The sequence below is a fragment of the Hippopotamus amphibius genome, chromosome 5 (assembly GCF_030028045.1).
Source record: "Hippopotamus amphibius kiboko isolate mHipAmp2 chromosome 5, mHipAmp2.hap2, whole genome shotgun sequence".
NCBI lineage: Eukaryota > Metazoa > Chordata > Mammalia > Artiodactyla > Hippopotamidae > Hippopotamus > Hippopotamus amphibius.
Genome location: NC_080190.1, coordinates 17,978,964 through 18,002,865, shown reverse-complemented (window position 1 = coordinate 18,002,865; position 23,902 = coordinate 17,978,964). Strand labels below are relative to the sequence as shown.

At 42.2% G+C, this 23,902-nt stretch overlaps 1 protein-coding gene across 1 annotated transcript; it reads left to right on the top strand.

The window, feature by feature from the left end:
- The first annotated feature begins 691 nt into the window (after nt 1-691).
- On the top strand, nt 692-23,663 carry PLEKHS1 (pleckstrin homology domain containing S1). Its single transcript, XM_057736304.1, has 13 exons — nt 692-739; nt 3,931-3,977; nt 9,454-9,542; nt 9,654-9,760; nt 10,080-10,214; nt 12,083-12,158; nt 13,060-13,176; nt 14,988-15,113; nt 17,584-17,696; nt 18,197-18,403; nt 19,075-19,176; nt 20,419-20,554; nt 23,270-23,663. Exons 2-13 carry the CDS (start codon nt 3,950-3,952, stop codon nt 23,447-23,449), a joined length of 1,416 nt encoding a protein of 471 aa, XP_057592287.1. The 5' UTR covers nt 692-739; nt 3,931-3,949; the 3' UTR covers nt 23,450-23,663.
- The last annotated feature ends 239 nt before the right edge of the window (nt 23,664-23,902 follow it).

The following is a 23,902-nucleotide window of genomic DNA, read 5'->3' as shown; positions in this document are numbered from 1 at the left end:
GAGTTGAATTCATTCGCCACCTCCTCTTTCCCCTGCAAACAATTTAATATAAATGAAAATATACCTAAGCCCCTTTGGTGGTTAGATACCACTGAGAATGACCGTTCATGGTAGCCTGCTTGTTTTTAAGAGCTGTTGGTGGCTGTGCAGAATGTTCAGGGGAGGTTGCTTGGTGCTACCCTGTTGATGACCACTCCATTTGCTGGGTAAATAAGCAGATCTTCCAGAGACTTGTGGCGTATGCAAATGTGTTGAAGAAGCCAGGTTTTATTTCCTCATCTTTCACAAAGGAATCCTTTCTAACTTCCCCAAGAGGACGTTGGGAGGATATGGATGGGTAGGAAGCAAAGGAATTGTTTTAATGGCAGTCACTGCAGGAGGTCCTGGGCAGGGACTGTTTTCAATAGGAGTCATTGTGATCATGGTCCAAAGTCTGGCAGAAATTTTTCATTTGTTTGCTTTCGTTTGCTTGTTAGACACCTGGAATGCCAAAGGCAGTTCTGTGCCAAACCACAAGAAGAAGGAAAGCCCAGGACTTCCCTTGGGTCACCAGCTTCCTTCAGCGTGGGGCAAGAGTAAAATCTGCCCCAAGAAAGAAGTTTGGGAATTTCCCACTGGCTCACATTTCAAACAAAGCTTGTACTTAATCCTCAGAGCTCAGAGTGAGCAGGGGTGAGTTCAGGAGACACAGGGACAGAACACTTTGCTGCGAACCGAACCAGCGACCACTTGGCTTCCAGTAAGTACTGCTTGATGTGATCGGTTTGGGTTCTCAAGGCTGTGCTGATCTGGAAGCTTAGTTGAGCAAAATTGTTGTCATGGGCTCTTTCTTCACGATCTTCTTGGGCTGTACAGTCAGAGGGAAATAGGACCTCTTGGTATCACACTCATCAGATTTCATTATAATGAACAGGTTAGGCAATGAGACTGGGTAGAGTCTCCCGAGTAAGATCAAAGAGCTAAATTTGAAAGGCTTTTTTGTTTGGGGGCAATGACAAAAAGTGAAAGCTGAACTATGAACAGATGAAAGTCTTTTTTCTCAGATAAAAGGAAGGGCAAAGTAGTTCAGACACCAGCTCAAGTTAGGATTCTGGCTCTGCTTCTTTTTAGTTATGTGATCAAAGGCAAATTACTTAATTTTTCTGGTAACAGTTTCCTCATCTATAAAATGGATCTCATATTACTGTAAGAATAAGGTAAACTTTATAGTATTGTTATATCTCATTGTTATGTTATGTTGAATCTCACTAGAGTTCATATATGTAATATGTAATATTATATACATTATAAGCAAAATTTATATAACAGTTTTCATATATGTGTATATAGTAGATTTCATATATATGTATACATATACTAAATTTCATAAAAATAATTTGAAATTGATATAGATAATATGTAATATGTATTATGTAAAATCCAGAATATATGTGTATATATATATGAAATCCGTTATACACTCGTGCGTATATACATATTAAATCGATTATACAGATTTTGCTTAGAAGTGCTTGGAATATATTAAGTACTCCATACATGCTAGTCGTTATGAAACAATCATAGAATCACAGACTATCTGAACTGGACATGACCTAACAAGTAGCACTTGTTGAGCACCTACAAAATACTGAATGCCCTTCACCAGATTATTTCAAGTAATGCTGACAGCAATCCTATGAGGGTGGTGATACTATCATTTCCATTCTATAGATGAAGAGACACAGGTGTAGATAGGTGTTATAATGTACCCAAGACCACATCTCATAACAGAGAGATGAAAGTTAAATCCAAATTCCAGAGTTAATACTCTAAAACTGCCATCTCATTTTACAGTAGGTAAAAAAAAAAACCACCATCAAAAAAAGCAGGAAGAGTTCTCCCTACAGGAGACTCTGAGGCCTTTCACAGACATTGGAAGGCCAGAAACGTCCTCCAGAGCTCTCTTTGCTGTCCACGGTGCTCAGGGAGTGTGCATATGGTTGGGAATCTGGGGCCGTGTGGAGTGGTGTGGGCTCTGCCAGGGGGACTAGCACAAGTCCCCTCACCCTTCCTCTCTCAAATGCAGTTTTCCATGTGTAATATGAGCTGTCTCAGAGGACAGTTCTGAGACACCAAAGCAATCATGTAAGCAAACACATTTTACAAACTGTAAAAGCTTAACAAAGAATTATTTTATCAAGAAAAAAATAATCTTGAGCTTTCAAACCGAGAGCTTACAGTAAACACACTGCTCTAAAATATGTACCCCTCAACTAGTCTCTGCTGCACAGTGCTCTGATCTCACCTTTGAATTCCATCCCTCACTAGGCTAAATGCCCCGTGGGATAGGTGGCCAGGTCCCACATGCAGGAATGAGGGCAGTCTGCTTCAGGCAGTGAAATCCCTGAAATTGGAAACAACCTCATGGATTTGAAGCAAAAACCCAGGGGTATATTTTTTATTTTAATGTCCATGTTTGGGGAATTTTAGGTAGGTTATATTCCTTTTCCTTGTACATAAATGCTCTTCCAGGGAGCAGAGGGCTTTGGTCTCAGTGGCCTGGTGCCTTCCCCAAGAATTACAGCCCATTGCACATGGCGTGCTCCTTACACCAGGGAAGCGTTGAGGGGACCAGAGATTCAACATATGCCTTAAGACACACCAAGGACCTGTTTATTATTTCACTAGTTATTTGTCTGTTATTTGTTCAAATAATCACTATTGTTATTATGCAGAGATACCTCAACAGAGAAAATCATTTTTTAGTCAGGGAATGTGTGAGTTCAGGGTCCAGGAAAACCCCACTTGTCTTCAGAGAGTTCCCATGTACTTCTGACAAATTACCCAAAGTATGCTTTGAGATCTTGTGGTCTTAACCTTAAGACTTTCATCTCTATTTACTAGATATATGTATACAGATAATATATGTATACATACATATAGTATACTATATGCACAATGTATGTATACACACACACTATAGTATAGTATATGTATATTGTATATTACATATAATACATATATTAAAAATATATGTATATCTATTTCAAGAATTTCTGTGCATCATTTATGCCCTAGAAGGAATGAGTGAGTTTTCGCTGGAGAAAGGGAGACCTCAGGAGAGGAGGAATGACCTCGTGCCCATTGGATGGTAAAGAGCCCTTTGCCTCTTCCCGTTTACCGGGACTGCTCTGGCACTGCCCTGTTCAGTGCTGCCTCCTATTTTGAGAGTCTAACTAATTCAAGGTAAAACTTGGTCACCAACACATTCCTGTTTCAAAGATCTCACCTGCCCTGGCCTCCTACCCAGTAGGATTCCTCTCCTCGCAGGGCCCCATGTCAGTCATGGGATCGCCAGTAGATCTGTGCAGGAAAGGACGCCACCTCTAGAGTCAGTCTGACCATGTCAGCCTCAGCCCCCAGGGTTGGGCACCTTGGGAACAGGCTGCTCGGGTCCGGGAGGCAGTTTAAGGACAGGGGTTTGCCCTGATCCTTGCTCTCAGGTTTCCCTGTGGAGAAAATGAATTCCTGGCATGGAGAAGGGCTTATCTTGGGCTTCCTTTTGGCCGGAAATGCTCCCTCAGCAGCAGTTGGTCTCTAGTGTCCTGCCCTCTGCACTGTTCTTGTCTCTCTTCCTTGGTGTTGCTGTCCCCAGGGGCTCTCTTGTCAGAGCCACTTATGAAGCAGGAGCAGAGAAAGTCCAGGGAAGATACTTCTTCGGTCCTCCTAGCAACACCTCCACACATAACTGCCACTTGGTGAGCACAGGCTGCTTGGATGGGTCCTCGTTTCCATGGCTACTATCAGCCTCAAGGGCAGAATGGGAAGAAAGAAGCTGATAGCCCATCTCACCAACATTCTCGAGCAGCATCCTGACGCTCGGTGGTTGGGTGCTAATCAGTGAAGCAGACCGTTGTTTGGGGACTAACGCTTAACGCTTCTTTTTGACAGGTGAGAACAGACAGCCATAATGGAACCCAAACCTCAGAAGAGTCCAGGTATGCAAGGGGCATACTCTCAGATGGAAAAAATCTTTTATTGAAAATAATGATCAATTACCATCAAACTAACCAGGATACAGAAGATGGTTTTAGTAAAGATAACGGGTGACATTTTGGGACAATGACTCTTGGTGTGGAGAATGTAGCAGAGGCTATTGGATTCAGTTGATTATTTTGTGAGAGCTCACTTATCTAGAAATTTGGCATTTTCTGATTTTCATGGACCAAATGTTCCATTTGTTGCTTAGAGACGTTACTAACAGCCCAGAAAAGACTGGAGAATATTTCCTTAATTTTATATGAAATTCTCACTTGGAGAAACTGCCTAAATTGTCATCAGGGCTTATTACGGGGATAGGTTAAGGGTTATTATTCAAATGTTCCTGCTTCACGCTCACATGCCTTACAATGTAGATAATGAGTCAGAAGAGCAAAGTTTAGAATGAAGTAACTTAGAAATCGAACTATCCAATTCAATTCGAAAGTAAATGTTTTTGAATATTTATTCAGAGCACCTATTATCAGTGAGTCATGGTGTTTCATATTGCAGAGGATGTACAGGTTAATCAGTAAAAGTCATTGCCTTCAGTGAGTTTGTAATTTCATTGGGCAATTAAGATAAACGCATTCCAATAGCTGTATTAGGAAGTTAAGATAAGCACATATGATCAGGCTAGAATAGGTAAGTGCAAAATGCTGTAGAGTCTGAAGGGGAAAAAAGCACACACGTAACTGTGGGAATCCAGAGAGCTTTCATGGAGAAGGCATTTGAGCTGGACCCTAAAGGATGTGTTGCGTTTTAAAAGAGATTGGGAAAGAGATCGCATCTGAGCAGAAAGGGATGGCGTGACCAACAGCAATGAAGTGCATTCGAGGCAGGCTGTGTTCAAGGAGACTGAGGCTATAAATAGGAAGGATGAGGGAGAATATGAACATGGTGCTATATTGTGCCAGATATTGACCTCATAATCAGCAACCTTGAAGCATTTCAAGCACGGAAGTGGTATCGTCAGATTTGCTTTTTGGGTTGCTCATACTTTTAGAAAAATAGCTTTATTGTGGTATCACTGACATACAATCAACTGCACATACTTAGGGTGAACAACTTGATAAGGTTTGTGTGTATGTGCCTGGGAAACGATCACCACAGCAAGAGAGCGCTCACACGTATCATTCCCCAAAGTTTTCTTGTGCTTGTTCATAATCCTTCCCTCCAGCACCCAGTCCCACTCCCCGTCCTTCTGCTTTCTGTCACTCGAAGTTCGGTTGCATTTACTAGAGTTTACATAAATGGAATCATACTGTATGAAACTCTTGTCTGGTTTCTTTCACTCAGCATAATTCTTTTGAGATTCATCTCTGTTGTTACATATATCAAGAGTTTTTTGTTTAGACAGTGAATTGAATTTTTATGTTTTAAATGTGAAAAAGATTTCACATATTTATCCTTGCAGTTACCCCTTCAGCATTCTTCATTCATGTGTATAAATTCAGATTTCCATCTGGCATCATTTTTTTCCACCTGAAGGATTTCCTTTAACATTTCTTATAGTGCAGGCCTCCTGACGATAAATTCTTTCAGCTTTTGTATGTCTGAAAATGTCAAGAAAATGCCTTCATTTTTGAAAGATATGTTTGCCGCCTATAGAATTCTAAAATGTCACTATTTTTCTTTCAGTACTTTAAATATGTTGTTCCGCTGGTTTTTGTTGTTGTTGTTTTGCTTGCATTGTTTCTGATGAGAAATCTAGTGTCATCCTTATTTTTTTCTTCTGTATGCATTGTCTTTTTTCCCCTCTGACAGTTTTTAAGGTTTTTCTTTATCACTGATTTTGAGCAATTTGACTGTGATAGTTTTCTTTATATATTTTGTGTTTGGGGTTCCTGAGCTGCTTAGATTTCTGAGATAGTTTTCTTTAAATGCGTAAAATTTTCAGCATTATTTCTTCAAATGTTCTTTCTGTCTCCCTCCCCCACTTCAGGGACTCTGGTGACTTTAAATTAGGTCACTTGACATTGTCCCACAATACGCTAGTGCTCTTTTTATGTTTGGGGTTCTTTTCTCTCTCTGCGTTTGCTTTGATAGTCCCATTAATCCCATCCAGTGTTGTTCTTTTTCTGAGACATCATGGTTTTCATCTGCAGACATTCACTTTGAGTCTTCTTTATATCTTCTGTATTTCTAACTGCTTGAATGTATAAAATACAGTTAAAAATAACTGTTTGGGGACTTCCCTGGTGGTGCAGTGTTTGAGAATCCGCCTGCCAATACAGGGGAGACGGGGTCCATCCCTGGCCCGGGAAGACCCCACATGCTGCAGGGCAACTAAGCCCATGCGCCACAACTACTGAGCCTGTGCTCTAGAGCCTGCGAGCCACAACTACTGAGCCCACGCGCCCTAGAACCTGTGCTCCGCAACAAGAGAAGCCACCACAATGAGAAGCCTGCGCGTGCAACAAAGACCCAACAAAATCCCCCCAAATCATAATAATAATAATAACTGTTTTAATGAACTTCTCTGTGAATTTGAACTTCTGTGTCCATTCTAGGCCTGTTTGGATGGGCTGATGATTATCCACATGATGGGTTGTGCTTTCCTGCCTTTTTGCCTGCCTGGTAGCTTTTGATTTTTGGCCAGACCTTGCAAATTTTACCTTGTTGGGTGCTGGATATTTTTGTATTTCTATAAATCTTGAGCTTTTTTCTTGGATGCAGTTAAATTTCTTGGAAACAATTGGATCCTTTTAAGACTTGCTTTCATGATTTGTTAAGTCTGGAGCAGTTCTCTGCCCAGAGCTCATTATTCCTCTAATAAGCACAGAGCTAAGACCTTCTTGAATACTCTACCCAGTGCTCCATAAATGATCATTTTTGCCAGTTTGGTTGCAGGGAAGAAGCACTTTTTCTGGCCCAGTGGAGCAGTGGGCACTGTTGCCTTTAATTTTTCCTAACAGTTCGTTCTCTGGCCTTGGGTGGTTTCCCCACACACATACACTGGTTAATATTCGTGAATACTTGAAGGGGACACTATGAATGCCTCTGGGGTTCTCTCTCTCTCTGTGTGTGTGCAGCTCTTTCCTCTGTCCTATGAGCTCTGGCTGCCTTGATCTCCCTGAACCCTCAGCTCTGTTTCCTCAGCTCAGGGGTCCACCTGGTCCCACCTCAGTTCCCTTTTCCTGTGCTGTGGACTGGAAACTCTGTCCAGGAAACTGTAAGGCTCCCCTAGTTTGTTTCCTGTCTTTTAGGGATCCGTGACTTGTATTGCCTATGACCAGTGTCTTGAAAACCATTATTTTATTTATTTTGTATTTTTTATTGGTTTCAGACAGGAGAGTAAATCCAGTTCCTGTTATTTTATCTTTGCCCAAAGTACGAAACTGGTCAGATCTGACATTTACTCTCAGGGCCATGTCAAGGATGGATTTGAAGATGCCAAGAATGGAATTAGAGGGTCAGTCTAAACAGCCACTGAAGCAGCATAGTGAAAATCGTATGCAGGCCTTCAATTCATGCATTGAAATGTATGAAGGTCTGGAAGGCAGTGGTGACAGAACAGAGAGCGAGGGGTGGGTCCCGGAAGTATTAACTAAGCAAAATGGCCATGACTTGATGACTGACTGGACAGAAGGGTGATGGAAGAGTGAAAGTTTAAGAGGACTCCAAGTATCCTAGGAGGGGAGGCTAGATAGATGTTGGGGCCACCAAGTGATCTAGGGCACCTGAGAGAAAAGGAGGAGAGAAAGACGTTTATGGGAAATCCAGGTGAAGATGTTCAGGGCCACAAATGATCTATACAAGGATGAAAACACTGAAATTTTGTCCCTTAAGTTCCCCGAGAGACTGAATTTTGCTGATCACCTCTCTGGTGTGCTGTTTAACAAGTTTATCTGTTTTCTGTATTTCCTACAATTTGGATCTAGAGGGTGGATGAGATTGTTTCAGTGTTTTTTTGTTCTGTTTTTGGCAAGGCTAATCCATGGGTGGTGGTGTCCATTGCTTTTAAAATTAAATCCAAACTCTACCGTGAGCTAGTGTCTACCAGGTCCTGCAGGACCCATCTGCGGCTTCATCTTATACCATTCTCTTCCTTACCTGGCTCACTCTGTTCTAGCCACTCAGGGTTCCCCTTCTCTCCTAAGAGACAGCTTCTCTGTAGCTCTAGGGAACTGCTCTGAAGCAGTAACACAGAAACCAGCTTATATATGATTTTTGGCTAGAAAATGCATGCAGTCAAAAATACGTCTCAGTGAAAGCTAACTGTTAGTCACAAAGAACGGATATCTCACGTTAATGAATCTAGTGCTCACCTATGTATGGGAAGACACGAGAATTTGGATTCATTAAAATTCTTCCTGAGATACATCTGACTCTCTATGGAGACTCTTTCTCTAGATCACGGAGTGCCTCACCCTGTTTTTCATCCTGAATTCCTCTCAGGGTGCAGGTCAGGGATGGCAGTGCTTATGATGCCCTTTGTCCTGCTTTATTTTTCACGTGCATCTCAAATGAGGAAGCTGAGGGAAATTTAGTGATTTAGGTGTTCTGTAAATATTTGCTCAGTAAATAAATCCGTGAATTTGTCCAAAGCTACACAACCATTAAATAAAGGAGCTAAAACTTTTTCCTTTTTCCCCTCTGTTTTCCTCTTCCCTTTTTTCTTCCTGGGAGGGCAGGGGTGGAGAGAATCAGGGGAGCAGGCAGAGTTGCTTCAGAAGGAGGAGAGGGAGGGAAGGTGAGGACGGCTGTCTGAGAATTACTGAATATGAGTGTAATGTCTCCATCAGCTGTACTACCTAATCTTGATTCTGTTTTCACTTTATAAAGAAGCCCTAATTCTTTAGTAAAGGCTGTGTTTTACCAAACCATGGACAATCTAGAACTATAGCCTGGATGTAAAAGCAAAGCCAAGGTCTTCTTTTTTAAGTAAATTTTATTTTAGCAATATTAATTTTTTTCTAAATAATGAAAGCAGTACCTATTTCTAGCAGACATTTTCAAAAATATAGAAAAAAATCAAACCTGCCTATGTATTTCAATCCTTACAGAGAAGCAGTTAACACTTTGGAAACCTCCTATTTAACCACTTTGCCACCTTGTTTTCAATAGCAGGTGGTTTTGCTTTTGTTTGGCAAGTCAAAGGGCAAGGCAGAATTACCTTGCTGCTTCAACAGGAATGGAGACAAAACTTTGCTCGCATCTAGAGAGCTAACGGCATCCCCCAGAGACGGAGAACCAGACAGGTGTGAATTAAAGAGTTTCTAAATGTCATCTGAATGAAGGTCCTGACAGGATGAATAAGAACCACACACTTGGTTCTGGGTTTTTTGTTCTCCTGGCCTATCATAGATGTTCTTTTCCATAACTGAATAATTTGAAGACCTTTCCAGAGGTAAACAGTGTTTTCCAATTGAAGCATTTCTTCTCAGAAATTTATAGGGAACAGACTGAGTCCTGTTCACTTTCTTTTATTAGGCAAACAATTTACATTATATTATGAAAATGAAGTCTGCAAACAAGATTACTTTATTAAATCACCACCTCCTCAGCTTTTCTTCTCTGCGGTAAGTATTCACAGAGATTTAACAGGCCTCCCACCAACCTCCTGAGCATTTTTAAAATCCTTTCTCTTCCTTGGAGATTTAACTGAGCTGCAAAATGTTTTCATTTTTCAGACCTCTTGGAAAAAGCGGTTTTTCATCCTGTCAAAGAGTGGGGAAAAGAGCTTTAGCCTTTCCTATTACAAAGACCATCATTACCGAGGGTCTGTTGAAATTGATCGGTGCGTATCCAATCAAGAAAATGTTTATAACAACAAATACTAACACGTTTCATGCAAATTAGAAAAAATTAGCAAATGTTAATTTGTAGAACCAAGAATCCAACTGAAATAGGAATTTTTGAATTCAGTTTTAGGCTGAACAAAGTGTTTTCAATCAGTGATAAACCAGACCGAAACTTATTTTCTAAAACTATTGGACAATTGTCAAAGTATTGATCAACCAGATCTAAAGTTTTATTCGATTTGAATCTTAACAAAAAAACATTAATTTTCTTCCTAATTTTGTTGTTGCATCTGTTTAATACTTTATATCTAACAGCAATTCCAGTATAGAAGTTGGCATCAGTAGCCAAGAAAAAATGCAATCTGTACAGAAGATGTTTAAATGCCATCCTGATGAAGTGATGTCCATTAGGACCACTAACAGGGAATACTTCCTCATTGGCCATGACAGGTGAGTAGTAAGATAACACAGAGTGTCTCATGTATGCGAAATAAAAAAACAAATGGACAAACACAAATATTTTAAACCAATAAACAACAAACATGCCTTGAATAGAAACCCATGGCCGCAACCTTAAACTCCATCTTGGCGGTCTTTATTATGTGTTAAAATACCTTGACAAATCACAGTATTCATTTCCTAGGACTGCCATAACAATGTACCACAAACTGGGTGGCTTAGAACCACAGAAATTTGTTGTCTCACTGTCCTGGAGCCTAGGAGACTGAAATCAAGGTGTCACAGGCCATGGTTCCTCTGAAGGTTCTAGAGAAGATCTGTTCCAGGCCTCTCTCCTAACTTCTGGTAGTTCCTTGCCTTGTGGCAGCTAACCTCCGGTCTTTACATGGTGATCTCCCTACGTGCACGTAGGTCTCTGTGTCCAAATTTCTCCTTTTTGTAAGGACACTAGTCATATTGGATTAGGACGTCTGACCTCATCCTAACTACTTACATCTGCAGCAACCCAGCCTGAATTCCAAATGAGGTCACATTCTGAGGTACTGAGGATTGGGATTTCAACATGTGAATTTAGGGGAGACACGATTCAACCCATAACACTCATCATCACCCCGGATGCATTTTATATACAAGAACCCAATACACAGACATCTGTCCAAGCCACATGTGTTAGGGAGGGGCTGTGTTCATCCCTGAAGGACCCTTCAGTCTTCAAGAGGGGCTCCTGGTGCTGGCAAAGATGCCTCATGGATTCTTTGCAGATGATTCTCTGCTTGACAGAGAGGCTCAAGTTGGGGAAGGAGGCTGTGAGAGGAGGCAGCAAGTGCTCAGGCCAAAGTATCGATATGAAGAAACTTGATCTGCTGCAGATCAATCCCAAAGCAAAGAGCTTACTTTTCTTTTTCTTTCTTTCTTTTTCTTTCTTTTTCTTTCTTTTTCTTTCTTTCTTTCTTTCTTTCTTTCTTTCTTTCTTTCTTTCTTTCTTTCTTTCTTTCTTTCTTTCTTTCTTTCTTTCTTTCTTTCTTTCTTTCTTTCTTTCTTTCTTTCTTTCTTTCTTTCTTTCTTCCTCTGGCTGCGCTGGGTCTTTTTTGCTGTGCGCGGGCTTTCTTTTAGTTGCGGTGAGTGGGGGCTACTCTTCGTGGTGGTGTGTGGACTCCTCACTGCCGTGGCTTCTCTTGTTGTGGAGCACGGGCTCTAAGCGCGTGGGCTTCAGTAGTTGCAGCACATGGGCTCAATAGCTGTGACTCATGGGCTGTAAAGGGCAGGCTCAATAGTTGTAGCGCATGGGCTTAGTTGCTCCGCGGCATGTGGGATCTTCCTGGAGCAGGGATCCAACCCATGTCCCCTGCATTGGCAGGCGGATTCTCAACCACAGCGCCACCTAGGAAGCCCAAAGAGCTTTCTTTTCAATTGTTGTGAGAGTCAATAGAAAAGATGTGATTTATATACATCTGTTCAAACACATCCTTCTTAAACACATGCATTGCCTAAAGGGAGGCACACCTGGATAGCTACATACAATGGCGCTGACGGGTTACGGGACTGCTTAAGAACACAAAAGAAAACCGTGTCAAAGCCAAAAACGCCAAACCCTGTGATTATGCTGTTACTTTCCACTTTTCTTCCCTTTTCTCTGAGCTTTGCTCACAGAGGTGGCATGAGGGTTAATTCTAGTGTGTGAGCATGGAGGTAGTGAGGAGCCAGGGGGCCATTTAAGCTACTCAGGAAAAAATCCTTATTTCCCCAGTACCTACCCCCACTGCCTGTTCCAATCTTAATAAAAGAATCCTTCTCCGGTTCAAAAGGAGCGCAGGCGCCATTGTTGCCACATGCCAGCTGAAAGTTTGTTCCTTCAACAGGGAGAAGATTAAAGACTGGGTCTCCTTCTTGTCAGCACTCTGCCGGGGTATAAAAGCAGCGCACCAGAGTACAGAGGTGACTCTATATCACTAATAACATCACAGGGCACCTGAACACAGTCCTCTTTCACAAGGAAACAAAGCAAGCTTTTTTTTTTTTTTTTCTCCTTAGCAACTGGCATTAATACAAGGAATAAATAAGTGAGAACATGTACATTCTTGTTATTTTTATGATTAACAATAGAAAAAAAATTCTCTTGTGTTCTGCAAGAGAGCTAAGATACAACAATATAGACACTTCAGATTTTCATTATTGGAGTAGGAGGAGTGAAAGTTAACTGTGGCATTTTTTAATAGTGGTTGAAACGCCAGTATTTTCCATCATTGTTATTCAAGGCACATAACAACTACCTTTTGAATGACTAAGTCCAGGGTGGTTTCTATAAAAATGCTTTTCACCTATCTTACATTTTCAATATAACGTTTCGTTGATGTAAGTGCCAGAAATTTTAAGTTGTTTATATACTTGATTAGAACCTTTGCTAATTTACCTAAGTCCTTTCCTAGGACAGATCTTTATAAATGAAACTTTGGTCTCTAGGTATCATTTTGACATGGTTTCTAGGTTGTTCTATGTTTACAACAAAAGCAGAGGCCAAGGAAAAGGGGAAAGCAAGGTGTGTCTATAAGGACTCAAATAATTAGAGCAAAGGGGTGGGGTACAGAAGGACAGAGCACTGAAAGGACAGGTTGAGGGAAACTTAGGGGATCTCTGAAGGCGAGGCTGGGAGTCCTCAGGGGGTTGGGAATAGGAGAGGGACATGCTCAGCTCTTATCTTAGCAGAAGGACGCTGGCCAGCAATATAGATGTTAGTGGTCAAAGACTGGAGGCAGAGATGCCCGTGACCAGGCTGTTGTTTTGTTCTAGACCAGGGATCAATCATGCCCTGATTCCAATATTCCTTTTTCATAAGGAGGAGAAACTCTCATTGGGTGATAAAAGGCCCTCTTCCGACCCCAGCCCTCTCCTTGGTCCTTCCCGCATGCCGGAGGCTGTGAGCACCGCTACACCAAGAAACAGTCTTCCAAACATGGTAATCAGACGTGCCTCTCCTTCTTAGGATGCCATGCCTGGGAGCCAGCAGATGCTTCAAAAGCCAATGTAGTTGACACCCTCCTCAAAGTCTAACCCACCGTAAGAATGATTGTTCGTCCTAGGACCTATCCTATATTTCGTGTTTCCCCTACCATGATGAGCCTTCCTGCTGGCCCTGCTGGCCCTGCTCACCTCTAAATGTATTCACTCGTTTTGGATGCTCTTTGATATGCATCCAGGTACGTCTGGTATGTTGGGTGGGGATCCCCCCAGCTAAACAGGGGTCTGGCTGGTAGCCTTTCCTTCCTTTCACCCACAGGGCAGAGATTGCTTCTGCAAAAAAATTCCCCAAACCCCACTTGACCATCCTCCTGGTACAAAATCAGAGTTCTGATTAATTTCCTATATTTACCTAAATCAGTCTTACTTCTCCGTGTGTGTGTGTGTGTGTGTGTGTGTGTGTGTGTGTGTGTGTGAAGTCCACTGGAGGGAAAAAATATAATATCAATACATCTGCCCCTTGAAAGTGATTTGTAATTGTGCTCTCAGCTGTCTTGGATTCACAATCTTCCCAATTTTGGACATTATTAACAAACAGGCTGTTTTTTTCTTCTGCCATGGATGCTATTTTGTCCCTTAGAGATGTAACCATTGACTTTCCCTTTTCCCTGGGTACCAGGCACGTCTTAGTAGGGCATAGCCTCCTGTTTTATCTAGCTGGAAGCTCTCCAACTATTTTAAAAGCTTTTTGTAGCATATCAAATGCACCAAGCCAAATACATCATTTGTTATTTGTAGGGAAGGTGGTAGGAAGTGGGGTTGTGAACGATAACTCTTTCCAGTAAATGCTTCTTGCTTTTCACTCCTGATACCCCTTCTCCCTAAAGATAATACTATTGGTCATTTTGCCTTTTCACACTATGTATTCCAATCCAGTGATTCTCCAATCAGCTTCCGTTAAGAGTACCATCTACCTCGTTGGGAGTTGTCGTTGTTGTTTCTAAAATAGAGTGGGAAACCTTCCTCATCCCTGACTCAGCATGACCTGGCTCCATGAATTTGGAGCTAGAAAAATGGACACAACTTAAATACATCTGGGTATTTTTGTTTTTTTTTTTTTAATCACTTTCTTTCAAGGACTTCCAAGAGAACATTCAGGGTTTTTTCAACCTCCTCACCCACCTTGCTCTAAGGCATTGTGCTTGGAAGAATTGAATTGTACTCAAAACAATTTTCCTGCCAGGCAAAGCAGCTACTTTGTAGACTGTCCTGTTTCTACTAGGGAGGGAAGCAGTAATTGGTTGAACCTGGATCACCTTGAAGCCTATAATTCATACTATCAGATGATCAATGCTACAAAATGGCATCGCTATGGAAACAATAGACGTATATAAGCAGAACACAAAAGAGGAATAGTGAGCAGAAAGGGAAAAGGTGCAGTGCCTGGACCCTGGCCTAATTAGCTTCTTAGATGGCACTGGGTGAAAACTAGAAGAAAATGAGGGTGGAGGCCTCTATGGCGGAGCTTAGTGACTTGGAACACAACCCACCAGAGAGAATTACTTGTTCTGTTACAGGACCCAATAGTAGAGAAAAGCCTGAAAGATGGGCTTATATTTTTATATCAGTGGTGACCCAGACTCAAGAAGCAAATTCAAATTGTGTGGGCTTCTGTATGTAACCTTGGAAGATGCCCATTGTTCTCAGCCCAGTTATCTATTATGCCTTTTCCAGAAAACATGTGGTTTAATTCCGTCTCTTGCAAAGAAAAAGAAAAAGCGCTCATTCTTTCTTCCTTTCTTAATTCAGCATTTAATGAAGAAAAGTCCTCCAGAACTCAGAGAAGCTCATCTACCGCAGGCCTTCTTTTCAGAGACCCCTCAAGATACAGAAGAAGAGAGTCATTACGTTAATCCTCGAAGTATTCTTTTAGAGGTAACCCCTTCTGTTCGTTAGTCATTTATTCCTTCTACAAATATTTACTGAACCCTTGCCAGGCACTGTTCCAGAGGCGCTAGGCTGGGCTCGGAATCAGACACAGGTGATGTGCTCACAGCGTTGACACTTTAATAGGAACCAACTGTCATACAAGACAGAAAAGGCTCCATGCTGAAGAGCAATGCTTGTAAAATGCTAGGAGGGCACAAGGGGTGGTAGGTGGGACGAGCTGACTTCCACACAGAGGCCAGGGTAGGTTCCATGGAGATGACGTTTGACCTCACATGATAGGCCAAATTTGGACTTGAGGGATTGACCTGAGGAGTCTTCCTGCATTCTGGGAAGAAATAATAATAATATGAGCAGACACCACTATATCCTTGGGTGAGAAATTGTGTATACCAGCCAGTCTATTGATCATTTGGAATTCTCCCTTTTGTGTGCTAACCCTGTGCTGTGCTAGGCATGGTGGCTGCCAGAAAGGACCTGTATCACGTCTGCCCTCAGAGCTCACAGTCTCTCCAGTTACCACATGACGATGCTCCACCAGAGATGTGGTCAAAGAGCTCAGGGTCCTACTGTATAGCACAGGGGACCATATTCAACATCCTGTGATAAACCATAATGGAAAGGAATATGGAAAAGAATGTGTGTATATTATATATATATATATACATATACATATATATATATATATATGCACGTGCACGTGCACACACACACACACACACACACACACACACATATATTGAGTTGACCAAAAAGTTCACTTGGGTTTTTCTGTAACATCTTACGTGTGTGTATATATATATATACACACACACATATCTGAATCACTTTGCTGTATAGTAGAAAGTAACACAACATTGTAAATCAGCCATACTTCAATTAAAAAAAATTTTTTTTAAAGAGCTCTGGAAGCAATAGAAAAAAGACAGATTTTCTGTCTCCATGGGAGTCAGGGAGGGCTTCAAGACACAAAATGGCATTTGACACACGTATGTTGAATTGTTTAGTTGCGCTCTAACCTAGCATGAGTGAGCGGCATGTTGGGGGAGGCAGGGGGCGGGGGGAGCGGGAAGCACAACAACCAGAAAAACGAGCCAGATCATGATGGGTCCTGAATGCCAGGTTGGCTTCATGCTGCAGGCAGCACAAGGGGCAGTGGTGGGTTCTCAGGAAGGGCCAAAACCAAGTTATCTTCTAGTACTCTTAACCCAGCCGCTATATTCAAGGCGGACAGTAGGAAGAAGAGAATGAAGATGGGAGGTAGGAAGACAAAACTGGGGGGAAGGATGCAGCATGTCCCAGACTGGGTTCTTCTACAAGATGGTGACACGTGTTCGTACATAAGCAGCATTCTGAGGTCAAATAAGTTCCGGAAACACCAAATCAAAGTAAGTTACACAAGCTTCTTCACTGCAGAATTCTCAGAGCCTTTAGTATGCAGTGGTGTATTATAAATAGCCAAGCAGGATACAACACACAGTGTTCCCCAAGCTCATCTGACCACAGGACCCTGCTTTCACCAAAAATTTTTTTCACACCAGTGCTTTCTGGGACATGGTGACAGCAACTAGCCTTTCATGACAGTCCAACCAACCAGTCAGGTGGTACTTAGCACTAGCCATATGTCCGGCATTTGCTGGGTACTTTACGAGATGCCAAGTCTAGTAAGGCAACTAAAACTAAGTTAGAAGACCATTATAAAAATTAAGTACAACATTGTGCCATAGAAGTTCAGAGAAGGGGAAGGCTGGCAGTGGCTGAGGCAGTTGCAGGGGGCTATGGGATCTCAGGCCAGGCTTGAATACAGCTTCATTAGACAGAAGAGAAAAGGGGCATTCCAGGTGAAGAAAACAGCATGGAATGGGCCCTAGAAGAGCACTATTTGCAGGGGGCGTAGTGGGAAAGACTGGCTTGACTGGAACGGAGTGTTGCAATGATGGTTAACGGTTAATTTGTTAGGCAACCGAAAGCTCTTAGGGTTTCTAAGAAACCATTGCCCCAAATGACTTAGTTCTGATGGGCTAGTGGGGAGCCCCCAGAGGACAGTATTTTCCAGAATTCTTACAGCCCCTTGAAGCAACTTGACTGCCTGTGAGCAGAGTGGCCCAATGCCAGCTCTGCACTCTGTCGGAGACTTTGACCCAGTCAGGTGATTCTATAACAGCACTAGTTGGGAAAAAAAGTTCATGTCATTAAGTGCCTAGTGATGAAACTGAAAAATAAATAGCAATTTAGTCCAATAGAACACTTGTATGAGGACTGTGGGGAATCCAAGAGAAGGAAACAGATTCGGAGTCTGCCACATGCTTTACTGGTTCATTGTCCCAAAATGAGCACCAGTGTTCATCCAACGGTAGACATACTTACTGTCTCAGGGACCAGAGCCATCAGGTAGGGTGACGAGGTACCGGGCTTATGGATAGACTTGCATCCTTACATCTCTGCCTCTTGTCTACAGTTGGATAATATTGCTGCCAATGATTCTGATGAACCCGTTGAACCCATTGCACCTGATAGTCCGGACCAGGTCTCCAAGGCAGTAGAGCATCATTACATGTCAATGAAATCCTGGTAAGCAAAACTGCCATACTCTAAAATTTGATCTTAGCTAATGTACTGTTCTAGAACAATTGCTGCCAGTTCATCTAAATAATTGATATAGTAGTACAAAAGCATTTCTATAGACCAAGTTCAACACATTATTCAGTCATCTCAAAACAAGAAAAAGTGAGAATGGTTTCTCTACCCATAGAAAACCATTCGTGACATCCTCGAGACATTTTATGTCTCCTGGGGCAGTTCTTTTCTATTTTGCATTTATATCGCTCACCTGCTGACGTCTGTCTCCAAACACTCCCAATGTAAAGGGCTATTTTGACTCCATATCCATTTTTAGAAGGAAAGTTTATTGGATTTGATTCTAACCGTGGCTGGGATTCTGATGGTTGGACATACGTCAAAACCTTGTTAGTTTTCACATGGCTGTTAGCTACTTAAATCTGATTCACACACCACAGAAAGTTGTAAATAGATATGCTGAAAAGGGTTTGTGTTAACTTCTTACACTCTAGTGTTTTCAAGGAGACGTCCCATGAGTCCACTGATGGCAAGGAGGAATCCAAGACCCTGGCAGGGATCCAGAATGGAGAGCTTCACCTGCAAGGACAAGGCTCAGAAACAGGCTCCAGTCTCTCGCCTACCAATACGGAAGCGCAAATCGCGAATGACAAACGGGGATCGGCCTCACTAAGTGTTGTGCAATTGTCTATACTAATCAAGTAAAGTTCTCATTTCTAAAACTTTATGGGCCCGTAGAGCAAGGCAGGCTTCCATTTGTACTCAGAATTCACACTTTAATATCCAACTCAGCCAAGAATCCGACCAGCTTGCCCTTCTCACTGATGTTGTAACCAAGGACAGTGAGTACCAAAGTTGGAAGCACAGCAGTCCCCTGGGCTGTGGGTGGCATTTTCAAACACTTTAAAAAATTCTGGTCTTTCAGGTTCTGGAACCTTGGATCACTCTGGTCTGGGTAGCATGTCATGCAGATTTTACTGTTAAAATTATGGGCATGCAAGTCACATGAGGTTTGGTTTTAGACTAGGAGGGAGAACGTTAGGGTTTTAAATGATGCCGAGAACATTTGGTGAAATTGTTCTCAATTTTAACTCTTTTCAGTGTCTCCTTCTGTGGAGAAATGTGCAAACTGATGTGATATATAATGATTTTAGTCCATTTTTTATGCCTTTTCCATTGCCTACCATCACCACCACATCCCAAGAGGGGTGGGGAGGGCATGAATGAGTGACTTACATTTATATTCTCCAAATGCTTGGACAATCTTTAACGCAATAAAATCGGCTCGGATACTGGAGGCAAAGTACACTCAGAAGGTACAGTTCAGAGCCAGAGACAGTTGCCTGACTTTTACAAACGTCTTATCTTGTAGTAACATCTCTGATGAAAGCCAAGTGGAGAAACTGAATGTGTTCCTTTCTCCTCCTGACATCATCAACTATCTATCTCTCAGAGAAGCTGCAGGACGGATATGGTAGGTAGGAGATGTGAGGGTTATTGATTATGAATGGGGTTGGATGACATGAAGACAATAGTTATATCCTGAAGCACTGTATGTGGCAAAATTTTCTGGCGAACTCAGACTCTTGTGTTGCCCTTGTCACAAAAGGTCTTCAATTGAGACAGAAATAAGGATATTGTTGTATAGGACAGCTGGGAGGTGGGTGGGTATAGGAGGACCCAATAGTCCAGGAAGCAGTCAATTTCTGATTTCTTGAAGGTGAGGGAAAATGGGCAGGAATACATATGGTCTAAGGAAATCATTGCCAAGCAATGAGCAGTGAGTATTTGATGAATGAATGCAGTTAGTGAACTCAACAAGAATCTAAGGTCTAAAAGAAAAATGCATATCAGGGTTGAAGACTTCCAGACACCAGCTAAGAACCTGCTGATCAGGAACTTAGACAAAGAAGACTGTGTGGCAGAGAATTTTCTTAGAATGATCACTGTTTATTTGATTCTACATTCTTTTAAAGACATTGTAATTCATTTTGATGGAAGATTACAGTTTTCTAAGAGAAGAAAGCTTGTTAATGTAAATGTCACACATCTATTGTCTTATAAGTTCTATAAGAGGGCAGGAACCACAACTTCACATTTTTCCAAACTCTCCACTATCTAAGGCTCAATGCATATTTGACGGAAACTACAGACTTCTCTATGCCTGAGCTTGCTCATCTATTCATTCATTTATTTGTTCATTAGATATTCATTGTGTAATCATTAAGTGCCCACTTTCAATAAATACTTAGCATCTTCTCTTTATGGGGTTATACAAAAATTTTTTAAGGTGATACCATACTTCTGGGGTCTCACAGCCTGGTGAAAAAGACAGCTACATAAACAAGTAAATATAAAATGCATTTGATTGAAATATACAATAAGTGAGGGGCTCACACAATGCAATAGAAGCCCAGAGGCAGGAGACATTAAGGTAAGGGAAATGTAGTGTAGGAGGGGTTTGTATAGGCAGTATCATTGGAGCTGAACTTTGCAGGAAAGTTCAGGCTCCAAGAGTAATGATAGAGAAAAGAATATTCCAAATAGAAAAAGGAGTTTGACTACTTCAGATGTGGTGCAATATAGCTAAAGAAACTAGTAATAGTAGCAGTAGAATAGACTAGAGCAAGGAGCCCCATCTGTGTCCCCATCTGTGCCCTGCACTCCCAGCAAGCACCGTCTCACACTTGTGTTGGATGCTGTACCTCCTTTGCAGTGTGGCTCAGTGGGATGGCCCTCCGCGCCTGGGATGCTTATTTTTTCATGGAGATCACCTTTTGGCTGTGAATGACCTAAAGCCCCGGAGCCTGGAGGAGGGCTCCTTATTTCTCTGCCGGTCCATCCAGAGGGAGGTAAGTCCTGCGGATTGGCCCTGGCCAGGGCAAGAAGGAAGAAGATCAGGGTCTTGGATGGTGTCTGTACAGCACTGTGCTCTGAAGACAAATGAGACTCTTCAATCCTCAGCGACCATATGTAAATAAGAGAATAAGAAGTGTAAATAACACTTCATACAATACATCAAAATAACAAGAATGTTATTTTAGGGCCCTTTTAAAATTCCTTCATATCAAGTAGTATTTGGAGAGAGTACTGGGCTAGGAGATCGAACAGCTGGGTTCAAGACCACAGACACAGCATGCCGTGGCAAGAAAGAGCTGCCTGGAATCAGGCAGGATCAGGGTTTACATCCACTCCCTTTAACGAAATGGTGGCTCAATTTTCTCTTCTGTAAAATCAGGGATAGTGATAATACTAATTATTGGAGAATTAAATGAGATAATATATAACATGCTTACAACAGTGATGGGCACATATTAGGTGCTCAGTATAGTTACTGTTAGGAATTCCCTGACGGTCCAGTGGTTAGGACTCCAAGCTGGCACTGGCTTCCACTGCAGGAGGCGTTGGTTCGATCCCTGGTTGGGGAACTAAGATTCCACAAGCTGTGCAGTGCATGCAAAAAATATATATATATATATATACACACACACACGTGTATTATATACAGTTATTATTACTTTTACTTCTTCTGCTATCAGCTGGGGAGCGCTGAACAGGTTTAGCTTTTTAAGCCTCCATTTCCTCACCTTAGAAATCAGTATACCGTCCTCATAGAGCTATTATAAGAATTATACTGAACGTGTGACTATATGCCAAGTATGCATGTCATTAAAAGGCTCACCATATTTCTGCCGATTAGTACAGTCTCCATATTGTTAACTCCTTTTCTGGTCTGTTTTTATTTCTGGTGAGCCACATGACCTTGGGAAAGTCACTTCATTCTCTGACAAGTGAGTTTCAGTGTCTTCTCTCTAAAGTGAAAGAGGGTTGGTTTTCAAACTGTATTTCTTGGACCCCTAAGACGGGAACTGGAGTTGAGGAGAGGAAAAGGGTGTTCAGGGTTTCAGCTAGAGAGAGCGTGTATGTGTATCATCATTTGTTCATGTTGGAATTTCCTGTTACCCCACCTTGAGGAAACGGTAACTTGGTTTAAAATTTCTAAAAACCACTGTACTGGAAGATCTCTCAAATTTCTTCCAGCTCTGAGAGTTTATGATTAAATATGTCTTATCTCTTCTGCATCACACAGTAACCTTGTTGGTTAGACAAATGGTACCACTGCCCCTACTGTCTAAATGGGGAAACTTAGTAAGAATAAGCGAGTTGTCTAAGATACATAAATAGTATTAGAGCAAGGATTCATTCATTCCTTCATTTATTCACTCACTCACCATTTATCAAACATCTATTGTATGCTGGATTCTCTGCTAGGTCCTAGAGCTGCAAAAATGGCCTCAGCCTGAAATTAAGGAGCTTACAGATTAGTGGATAAAACAGGTATGTTATGTGCTAGTTACAGGTGCAGTATGTGTCTTGAGACACGAACAGAGGCCCATGTGATCATAGAGGAAGAATGAAGTTAATCTATTTGAGGGAGGCCAGAAACGTGTCTCAGAGAAGGGGATGCTTGACTTGGGCTTTGACAACTAGGGTAGGAGTTTGTGTGGTGGAAAAGAGGGAGCTTTCTGGAGTCCAGCCCAAGAATCTAGCAACCATAATATATTTCCTCTGCCAAAGACCCACTCTGGGTCCAAGTGCTCAATATAATCTTCTGAAAGTTATCAAACAATGTGCTGATCCAGAGACCTCGGCATGAGCTCAGAAGCCAAGAAAAGGGTTTTTGCCCAGGAACAGAGCCAGAAACTCTACCTGGGCATCGCTGACTGCAGTTTATCAAGACTGCCTTCCAGATTGTGGAGTCATTGGCATGGGAGAGGCCGACAGCATTTCTTCTGGGCTCATTCTGCCTCCCCCTTTCTCCTGGATGCTGTTGAGAAATACATGGTGTTCACTAACATGATTGTTGAAAGAGCAAAAACTTCCCCAACTTGCCCACTCCTACCATTCCTGATCTATTTCTTTATGTTGAAAACAAGTATCCGGTCATTTTCACAATTCAAATAGCTGTCCCTGAAAGGAAAAAGAATGTTGTAAGATGGGGAGATGTGGAAGGAGGGGCAGTCAGAGACCCCTAATGTTTTAAAGCAGCTGAACCAAGCAGATGTACGTTCCATCTTTGAGAATGGAGTTGACAGAAATGGGAATTTGGGGTGAGCCTGGGTTAGGGACAGGGAGGGGAGAGAGTGTGAGATTTTAAAAAGAAGGAGAGGAGATATGTGTGTGAAAGGGGAGGAGATGCCAGATTGTAGGAGAAACACATAGAACTTCAGTTTCCTCCCAATTCTGCCAGCGGCTGGTCCTGTCTGGTGGTCTTATTGGATTCTCCAGTTTCAAGAGGCTTTTTAATTCTTGGTACAAATGGGCTCATCTGGGCAGGACTGATGTACTCTAGGATCTGCCCTAAAGGCTCAGGCCAGTGGAGGCCAGAAAGTAAAAATCTCGTCTTCCACCTGAATATATCAATGTAAGTCAGCCTGGCTTCTTCCAGCCCAGATTTTCTTCAAAACCAGCTTCAAAGGGTATGAGTGAGGACAGATTGACACTGAGAACCAACAGTGCTAAGGATAATCTTTAGTCATTTAATGTTCTTCTTTCTTATGTTTTAGAAAGTAAAACTCACCATCGGTCGGATCCCAAATTCAGAGAAATTCCACTCAATAGCCTGTACATGCCACTTACAAGACCAAGGTGTTCAACCTCCCCAACTGGATACGTCTGTACTGGAGAGGACACTGAAGAGGAGTCCAGCCATTAAAAAGGGTCAGCAGAAAGGATCTGAAGAGTAACGTGCTGGGGCCCACTGCTGCCGAGTGAAGGCGGGCCTGGACTCTGCACTGGGCTCTGCCCCTCACTGCTGTGTGATAGCTGGCAATCAGCACATCTCTCTGAATTTCTCCATCTGCATCTTAACAACGGGAATAACCACCCCTTCTCTGGCTATTGCATCAGGGGTGTTGAGAGGCCCAAGTGGGATAATGACTGTGGGACACAGTGAAAATGTAAGGCCTTATTATCTCAGATTTGTCCCAAACACCACAGACAGAGATTGGGTAAGTTTCTCATCTAAAATGTGCTGTGTGTTCTGTGAGGTCATGGTGCACACAATCTCTTCTTTGTTAGGGAATGGACAGTTGGAAATACTCATTCCAGGAAGCCAAGATTCCCGAGAGAGATGTGATACCATATCAGCCTTCCCAAACACCTTCTGCTACTCATCACGTCCAGAATGCCGAGACACA